This window comes from Impatiens glandulifera, chromosome 4 (genome assembly GCF_907164915.1).
Source record: "Impatiens glandulifera chromosome 4, dImpGla2.1, whole genome shotgun sequence".
In the NCBI taxonomy this organism is placed as follows: domain Eukaryota; kingdom Viridiplantae; phylum Streptophyta; class Magnoliopsida; order Ericales; family Balsaminaceae; genus Impatiens; species Impatiens glandulifera.
This window is the reverse complement of record NC_061865.1, coordinates 14,118,903-14,128,739: the sequence shown is the minus strand read 5'-3', so window position 1 is coordinate 14,128,739 and position 9,837 is coordinate 14,118,903. Positions and strand designations below refer to the sequence as shown.

Sequence of the window (9,837 nt, the reverse complement as noted above, 5' to 3'; positions counted from 1 at the left end):
ATCTTCAGGTAGACCTTCGACAAGTTTCTTTCGAGACATAACACTGAGCTTAGTCATATTGACATGCCCAAGTCTTGCATGCCATAGAAAAGAGGTGCTTTTGTCGTTCACCCTTTCTATGTACGAATTTGAAGCTGAAAGGACAAAGAGATCATTTACCCGAGTTCCAGTGTGGACCACATCCGCCTTGATTTCTTTTACGTTCTTTAAGAACTTCACATCATTTGGACCAAACAACACCAAATTTCCAGCGTCTACAACATTTGCAACCGAGAAGAGATTCTTCTGAATTCCTGGAACGTGGTAGACATTCTTCAGAGTAATAGATTCTCCTTTATCGCTTTCAATGACAACTGATCCTTCCTTTTTAACTTCGTGAACCGAGTTATTAGCCGTGACAATGCCAGCGCCCCCATTATGAACTCGACTCGACGAGAACACAGAACCATCTCCAGTAACATGATGTCCGCACCCTGAATCGGCGATCCACCTTTGATCGATCTCCTGTTTACCATGAGAAGCCTCTGTTTTCTTTTCCTTCGAAGTCATCACATCGACATGAAAAGCCTTGTCCCAGTCCTTCTCAACACGCTGGTTAGACTTTTCTCCGAAATTTGAACCAGCAAAATTTCCATTCAAATTTACTCGACAGTCTCTCTTGAAGTGTCCAGTCTTTCCGCACCTGAAACACTTAAGGGACTTCTTAGGAATATTTGAAGAATCTTGACCTGTTTCTTCCTTCTTCGACTTTCCCTTTTTCCAGCTCGATTTCTTCACGAACAACGCACTGTTCGACTCCTCCTTTATACTCGTTCCAGCCATTTGTGCGGCCAACGACTCTTGAGATGACAAGAGATTTTCAAACTCCTCGAGTGAAGGTTGTTGAGCCCAACCTTGAATCGAGGTGATGAATGGTGTATATTCGGGTCGAAGTCCTCGAACAATATGCCTCTTTGTTCGAGCCTCTGAGATTTTCTCATCTGGATTCAATAAAGAAATTTCTGAGCATATGTTCTTTACCTTAAGAAAGAACTCCGAGACAGATCCGATTTGCTTTGCGGCTGCCAACTCGTTTTCAAGCATCTGGAGACGAGCCTCGTTCTTCTTATTGAAAAGACGATCAAGCGTTTCCCAGATCTCACGAGCAGATCCACAACCGATGATGTGCTCAAACAGATTGTGGGAGATTGACCTCTTCAACACAAATTCTGCCTTTGCGTTGAGTCTCTTCCGCTTCTTCGATGCTTCCGCATTTTCAGCAACATCCTCAAGAGCTACATCATCATCGTCTACGATGATGTCCCACAAATCTTCCCCAACCAGGTACGATTCCATACAGGTTTTCCATATCCGATAGTTTGACTGGTTTAATAACTCCAAACCGAGTCCAGCTACACGACCACCACTTTCCATATCGAATAACAACGATATCTTCTTCAACAATATTACCAAAGCTCTGATACCATGTAACGAAGTCACAACCAGGACCTCGATGATCGAACAGTAAAGAATTATATTGGAAAGTGAATAGAAACTCTAGATAATAAAAACAAACTGAAATGAGATTCTGTTTATTGAACTTGATTGAAAGAAGAACACGATTACAAAACTTAAATAAAGTAAACATAACTAAGAGACATGAAGAGTCTCATTTACTAAAGATAAGATCAAGAGGCTTGGACAATCCAAGAGACTCTTGCATAACAAAAAGATTCTTTAATTGTTATTATTATTATTACTTTAATTTCTAACAGTAACGTGGATAACTTTTTTTATATATATTATTCATGCTTTTTTCCATAATCAAACAATTAATTACTTAAAACATCTAATATATAAAAAAAAATCTGACCGGTAGTCCGACTGTGAAAAATTCGCCCAAAATTCAGAGTTCAAAATATTGGTTTAACCTAAATAAAAAATATATCCCTAACAATAACAACTTGTTAACTAGTTCTAGTTTGAAAATTTGATTTTTTTTCTTTGACGAGCCCGTATAATTTCTAGAGCTAAAGGGATTGTCGTATTCTCCCTACTTTAGATTAAAATTTATTCACTCACCAAGTTTTTACAATTTTAATTTTATACAGTTGTGCATAGGCCTGCACGCGGTTCGGTTCGGTCGGTTTATAGACCAAAATGTACCAACAAACCGTTGAGTCGGTTTGCCTAAATTACAAACTATTGGTTTCGGTTTATTGATCGGTTCGGTGATTGGATCAGTCGATTATTCGGTTACATCAATTTTTAATAAAATAACAAAATTTTAAAATTAATAAAATAGTAAAATTATATTTTTAATAGCGCCGATTCACAAAGAAGGAGGTGAAAGAGTGTTAGAAAAGTTTATCCTGAAATGAAATAAAGATGAAGAGACCTCTAGACTACTAGTCAACATCTTCTGCTACTAGCCTGCCTACTACTTAAATTTTCAATTTAATGCCTCTCTCTCATATATAATTATAAATCCAAAATTATAATACTAACTTGGTCGGTGGTCCGGGTTAGCAATTAATGAACCGACGCATCGAACCAAAAAGTTTCGGTTTAAGCTTTTTTAGACCGTCGAATTCTCGGTTGATCGGTTCGGTTGGTTAACGGTTGAGTTATGAAAGATTCGGTCGGTTGACTTACAGACTTAGTTGTACATGTGTGAATCACTTTTATATTCTTCTTGTTTGCATGGTAATTCTTTTAGTATATAATATATATATATATATTGAAAATCTTAAAATTCAACCATTTTTTTAATATAAAATTCGAATAGAATTTTCAGCTAAGAATGAATCATCTTTCCATATCTGAGTTGATCGAAACAAATAAATTAATTTATAATGAGAAAGTAAAATATTTTTCTAAACTTTAAAGAGTTGAGTTGGTTAAAATTGTCATTAAACAAAATCATTACAAAATTATACACATTTACATTAAAATAGTTTCATATCAACTTATATTGTTATATTAATTTTTGTAAAAAACTTTTAATCCGATTAAATTTTAAATTCCACCAAACTTAAATTTTCATCAATGAATTATATTGTTCAATTTCAAATTTGCTAAATCTTTTTTATTTATCCAACATAAAGAGAAAAAGATGAAAAAGATAATTATGTGTAAATGTGGTTAGTCCCATCTCTTTTATACTTTTTCAGCGATTCCAAACAACAGATTCAGGTGCAAAGCTCATTGATGGATTCCGATGAACATACGGCGGATACTTCCTTCTATAACATCGAATTCCGGTCGACGGCGAACGATTCTTGGTATAGTGCACGAGCTGTAATGGAAGATGACTCTATCATCATCAACCTTCAGAGCTTCCCTAAATCTTCTGAGAAGTTCACTATTAGCGACTTCAAAACCTTCGATTCCGTCGATGACTTCATCCATCGGTTTCGATCGCTCTCAAATCAGTTACAGGATACTGAATGTTCAAAAGTCATCAAAGGCATGAAAGTATGCGCTTCTTACGCTTTCAGTCCTAACGACATTCGTTTCTATGACGCCTTAGTTGAAATGGTGAATGATCTCATATATAAGTCGCATTTCTTGAGTATTTCAAACATGCATACTTCTAATGAAGACGTATTGTCTATTTCACAGGTTAACAATGTCGAACATTCATTTGTAAATGAAGAAGAACAGTGTTTATGTGGATTTATGTTATTCTGGCAGGACGGACCAAATGAGGGTCTTTTGACTTGTTGTGATGTAGCAAGCATTTGCTTGATACAACCTGTTTACAAACTTGATCAGAATGTGGTTTCCTTCTCAAGAATGGCGAAAAAGAGAATTGAAATGATTGTTCATTCATCTAAATGTGTAGGTCATGAGTCTATTAACAGCAAATCACATAATCAATTCCTTATTAATTCATCATTCATCATTCATCAATTGCTTCGAATGGAAATTTACTATTATTACTTATTGTTGTTTCATCTATAGGTGGGGACTTGTTGTGGGAAATCTTTTAATTCAGTAAAGGTGTCTAAAGGTTTGTTTTTATATCCTGAATAGTGAATACTTGTAGTAGATCTTAATAGTTAGCTAAGCTTTATGTGGTCTCTTACAAGTTACATCAACTTTGATTGGTTCTTCCTATATCTTCTTCATTAGAATACTTGTTGAATTAACAAAACCACAACTTAAAAAATGCAGATATGGAAGGGGGGCCTTGCAGAAAACAAATTGGAAAGTACTATGTCATATCAATTGAAAATTTGGAGATAGATTTGTCCCCATTATCCATTGTGAATTTTTTGTATGACCACACATCAATCGTGTCACAAGCATGGGTCTTTCCAAGTTTATGTTCTGAGAAATTCGCAAGAGGAGTGATAATGCTCAATTGCCGCAAGCAATTGAAAATGATAATTGAGTTCTTAAACTTGCCAGGCAGACTTGTAATATCATCGAAGGGAAGGTAAGCTGTAAACAAGATTATGTGTTCCGGAAATGATGTAAATCATGTCTTATTTCAAATTATTTGTATTCCATATTCAAAACATTTATCTTTGTTTGTTGCTGCCTTTGAATAGTTGAATTGATTTTTGTTATTTGCTTCATAATTTTCTATGTCTTTTTTGTAGGCCATGGGTGACAACTGAAAGATCATTTAGGACTGTAACTTCCAAAGAAATACATGGGACCTCAATGCCAGTATGTGAAGTTCCTTCTCTGATAAAATACTATGCTAGGCTAACTACTAAAAGATTGAATTTATTGCATTTTCCATAATTATACCTTGTCTAAGAGAATTGTAATTTTGATTCACATTATTTTGTTGTTTCTGATTATATTTGGATATGATATGTAAACTGATCACATATATTAACTATAAACGAGTCACAATGTAATTGGAGCTAAAAACAAAGGGACAAATTGATGACATGGTATCCGAAATCTCGGAACTCAGAACTAGAAAGGAAAGATGTTGATTAATAACCACTAGCTAACCAAATGGTCTTATGGTAGAGACTTAGTTCTAGCATAGGAACTGGATTATGTATGATCAAATGAAAAGAATGAGGGATACAACCTCTCTGATTTTGTCATCAATAATATAGGGCTACTACTAGGATGCAGTTCCTAAGGTCTTTTTTTCCCATCTCTGGAGGTGAATTTATATATAGAATAGTTCTTTTTTTAATGTTCATTTTCTGAGTTCTATACGTTAGACCTTAATAATGTTTGAAATATATGGTGCAGTACAATGTTCGGAGAGAAACTTTCGATGAACTGAAGCTGGTCCATGAAGGCAGCAAAGAATTTATGTTGGCTATGCTTTTGAAGGATATTTTTGTTGATTATGCTTATCAACATCAACTCCTGCAAAATAGTTTAGCTCTAAATGAGGCGAATATCTTGGTTTCATATGATGCAAAATAGATCATCAAGGTAGTAAAACATTAGTAACCGGTTTTATTAAGAAATGATGTAGCTAATATACCCACGAATGACTAAAACTCAAACTTGCAACCGACATGTTATTTTTTGGCGGTGGTCTGTTGTAATATCAATAACAAACATAGAGAAGTGCATGCAGGCTCCCTTCTACATGTAATAAAATAGTCAATGTTCTTTTGTAAAATGAAGTTACGTTACAGTCAAGATGTTTTTGCCTGTTGTGCATTCATTCATGTTATTGTTATCTCTCCCATATCGAAACTAATTGTTTATTAGTTTGAGCCTTGAGGAGAAGGCAAATCATGGAAGATATTCGAATTGGCAACCTCTGCTGCCTGCAAAACAAGCAAGGTCAGAATTGTTTTTGGTTAAAGTTATTCCTTTTGGTTATAAACTTGAAATAGCATGTTGAAAGAATAGTATTACATACTTGGGTCTACTTCTGTGGTGATAGCAGCTCCTTTGAAGTAACAACTACCTCCATTATGCTTAAACTTCTGAAAGTAGTTATTGAAGGCATAAGAAGCATGGTCTATTAAAGTGTTAGGGATATAGCAAGATTGGTTGAATTGAATCTTGCTGCAATCTGAACCTCCTTTTCCACATGCCCAATCTAGAGCTGCCTGTAAATCCTCATCTAGTGATTGCTCATCAGCAATGCACCATTCTTGAAACTCCCCATCTGAAGTAGAACCATCCACACACAATTACTAATGCAATAGGAACTCAATTAGTATTGAAATAATTACAGGGTAAAATGAGTTGACCTGAAATTTCTGAAGTTACCAACATAATTAGTAGCAGAGTAAGTGAAAGCCTCATTAGACTAGTGGTCATTCCAATTTGTTATTAGAGTGAATGGTAGATGAGAGCACTTTGGTGAGAAATTAAGCAAATTAAATAGTGAATGAGGAAGGGGAATCCTATGCCAGTGAGTGTCACATGCAGAATAAACCAAATGGGGACAATCAGATCTGGTGCTCCACACATTGAGATAGACTTGGGATCCGTTTGATAAATATGAAAATTAAGTACTAAATTTTAAGGCCTTTTTCCGTTCGAGTTATTGAAATAATCCTAAATAAATTAAACATCATTTCACCTTAATTCATTAATTAAAATACTAAAATACTCTTTATTTTAGATTATTATTTTTTATTTAATTTATATATATTATATATTTTTATCAAAAAAAAAAATCATTTAGATTATTATTTTTTATTTAATTTATATATATTATATATTTTTATCAAAAAAAAAAAAATCATTAACTCCTTAAAATCACCCCTTAAAACTAATTTTCACCATCTTGATAGTAAATAAATAATTTATTAAAAATATAATAAACTTTAATATAAAGTGGACTTTTAATTTAAAAACTTTTAATAAGCTGCTCTAACCCAGTGACTTATTGAGCTTACCTAAAGTCTTTAGGCTGGGTGATCCCATTTCCAGAAAAAAGACATCATAGATTAAATTGATTTAATAATATCATAAACATCTTAAAATTGTTAAGTATTCAATATTTTGATTTAATAATATCTAAAATTAATATATAAAAAAATACATCGAAAATACCCTTATCTACTAATTATATATAAACTCAATATTGAAGAATATATTTAATATATTAAATATAAAATTATAAAAATAAATATTAATATATTTTAAAATGCAATATTAAATTATAATGAATTAAATTTATATATATATATATATATATATATAAGTTTTTTATTTTATAATTAGTTTATATATAATCATATTTTTATTTTATGATGTTTAAAAATAATTTTTTAAATAATTAAATAAATTATGATAAAAAAAGAAAAAGAAGTTTTATGAAATTTAAAATTAATATAAATATTTAATAAAATTAATATTATTTTTAACTGATATATTAAATTATAATTTGTTAATATATATATATATATATATATAAATTAGAGATATTAATTATATATAAATAAATGTGACTAACTAAATATAATAAAAAAATATAGATATATATATTTCTTTGTTTTTTAATTTATAATTAGTTTATATATAATTATATTTTTATTTTAAGGCATTTGAAAATAATTTTTTAAATAATCAGATTAATTATGATAAAAGAAATAAGATTAACTTTTTTTTACTTGTAATGAGAAAAATATGAAAAAATAATAGGACTTTATATATTAATTCTCTCTGTTCTATATTTTTATAATGTTTGAAAAGAATTTTTTAAAAATAATTAGATAAATTATGATAAAAATAAAATTAAAAGAAGAAAAGTTATACTTGTAATGAGAAAAAAAACAAAAAAAAATAATACAACTATATGTATAATACTAATTCTCTCTATGTTTGAAAATAATCTTTTAAAAATAAGATAAAAAAAAAATATAAGAAGAAAAGTTATAATTGTAATGAGAAAAAAAATAGAAAAATAATATATATATATATATTTATATATAAAAAACGTGTTATTAATATTTATTTTAAATAAATTTTTAATATATTAAATTAAGTGATATGTAAATAAAATATTGTCTTATAAAATATTATCATTGAGTTACCGTATTGAATTAAAATATACTTAATTATTAGAGGAGTTATAGGGATATAATTTGAGAGAATGATAATGAAATGATTTGATATCACCTCATTGGTTTGAAAAAATAAAAAAGTATGAGTAAAAAACAAGTTAAATAAATTATTTATTTTTATCATTTAATTTGATTAATATTTATAAGTTTAAATATCTTGTCTTCATTTTTTCTATTATATCAAAAGTTAATTCATTTATTAATACAACAATATATAAATAAGTTTTTTTTTATTTGCATTGCTACTTTTTTTTTTATGTAATATTTGAATTTTCATTTTATTTTTTAATGAATTGCATGATCTTTGTGTTAAACAACTTAAACCTATGTTATGAGTAATAAATGAAATAATTGTTTTCAACTTAAGTTATTTAGAGATAGTTTGATCTTCTTATCTTATGTTTGTTTTAAAAATCTAATTTATTTATTTCTTTATACCTTAATAGTTGTAATTTATGCTCCAATAAGTAGAAATGTTCATTCAAACAACATAACTTGTCACACTCATTAGTCATTACATTACAAACATGAAGTAGTATCCTCTCAACCCTCATTTTCCTGGTACGAAATTTGTGGCAAAAGCCCAAGCATTGTTAGCCACAGGATCCGCAATATGATCAGACAAGTTCTCAATTGGACCCTTTCCAGTCACAATAGCTTGAACAAAGAATCCAAACATAGAAAACATAGCCAATCTACCATTCTTCAACTCCTTAACCTTCAATTCAGCAAAAGCCTCTGGATCATCAGCCAACCCAAGTGGGTCAAAAGCTCCACCAGGGTATAATTTATCAAGACCTTCCCCAAGTGGACCTCCACCAATCCTGTAACCCTCAATCAAACCCATTAGTACAACTTGGGAAGCCCAAATTGCAAGGATGCTTTGTGCATGGACTAAGTTAGGGTTTCCAAGATAGTCCAAACCACCCTCGGAGAAGATTTGTGATCCAGCCTTGAACCATACAGCCTCACCGAACTTCACTCCGTTTTTGGAGAGGAGTTCTGGGAATACACAACCTAATGCACCCAACATAGCCCATCTACTGTGGATCACTTCAAGTTCACGGTTCTTGGCAAATGTTTCTGGGTCTGCTGAGAGACCAGCTGTGTCCCAACCGTAGTCACCGGGGAATTCACCGGTTAGGTATGATGGTGTTTGTTCTGAGAATGGGCCCAAGTATTTAGGTCTGTCTGGTCCATACCTGAGAATTGAAATTGAAAACATCAACCTTAAATTGAAATCAAAGAGTTGAGTCTGGGTAATTACCAGATGCTTTGAGGTGCACTTTTGACGGTACGTCTCATGGTTATCCGGCCACCGCCGGCGATGTTGCCGATCTTCCTGATAAAGTCATTTTGTGGCTTCAAAGCTGTTTGGCCGGAGAAGGCTGACTGTTGAACGGCGGAGGTGGCCATTGATCTTTTGTATGTTCAAATGAACTCTAGATTGTTGGTAGTGGTTGAATGAGTTGGGGAGCTTAGTATAAATGGTAATGAGAAGTTTTTGTGGATTAGGATATTGACACGTCAGCGTCTTCTGATTGGCTTATTTCTTGTTCTTAGATTTTCATTTTCATGTTTTCATGGTTGATGTTATGACACGTGGAATTGGAGATCTTCATGATGGGTCTGGCTTAGCAACTTCATCTCCTCATTGGTATAAAATAGTTTTATAGGATAAGATTTGTTTTAATAAATAATTATATTTCTTTTCATTTTTTTTAATTTACTTATTATCAATAATATAAATCATTTTTATATTTTTTCATAGAAAATATGGATATGTAGTTGTACTAGATTTTTCATTTGGTAAGAATTATATATAGTTAGGTAAGACTAC

At 31.5% G+C, this 9,837-nt stretch overlaps 3 protein-coding genes across 3 annotated transcripts; 1 reads left to right on the top strand and 2 right to left on the bottom strand.

Moving 5' to 3' along the window:
* The first annotated feature begins 3,117 nt into the window (after positions 1 to 3,117).
* LOC124934786 lies at positions 3,118 to 4,999 on the top strand. The gene is made up of 5 exons (XM_047475291.1): positions 3,118 to 3,519; positions 3,604 to 3,822; positions 3,946 to 3,994; positions 4,159 to 4,423; positions 4,590 to 4,999. Exons 1-5 carry the CDS (start codon positions 3,118 to 3,120, stop codon positions 4,735 to 4,737), a joined length of 1,083 nt encoding a protein of 360 aa, XP_047331247.1. The 3' UTR covers positions 4,738 to 4,999.
* Positions 5,000 to 5,415: 416 nt separating this feature from the next.
* Positions 5,416 to 6,399, bottom strand: LOC124936459 (glucan endo-1,3-beta-glucosidase 1-like). The gene is made up of 3 exons (XM_047476960.1): positions 6,174 to 6,399; positions 5,837 to 6,088; positions 5,416 to 5,741 (listed from the first exon to the last, which is right to left on the bottom strand). The coding sequence occupies exons 1-3, from the start codon at positions 6,241 to 6,243 to the stop codon at positions 5,707 to 5,709; spliced, it is 357 nt and encodes a 118-aa protein (XP_047332916.1). The 5' UTR covers positions 6,244 to 6,399; the 3' UTR covers positions 5,416 to 5,706.
* Positions 6,400 to 8,446: 2,047 nt separating this feature from the next.
* On the bottom strand, positions 8,447 to 9,462 carry LOC124933507 (chlorophyll a-b binding protein 5, chloroplastic). Its single transcript, XM_047473922.1, has 2 exons — positions 9,265 to 9,462; positions 8,447 to 9,199 (listed from the first exon to the last, which is right to left on the bottom strand). Exons 1-2 carry the CDS (start codon positions 9,411 to 9,413, stop codon positions 8,548 to 8,550), a joined length of 801 nt encoding a protein of 266 aa, XP_047329878.1. The 5' UTR covers positions 9,414 to 9,462; the 3' UTR covers positions 8,447 to 8,547.
* Between the last annotated feature and the right edge of the window lie 375 nt (positions 9,463 to 9,837).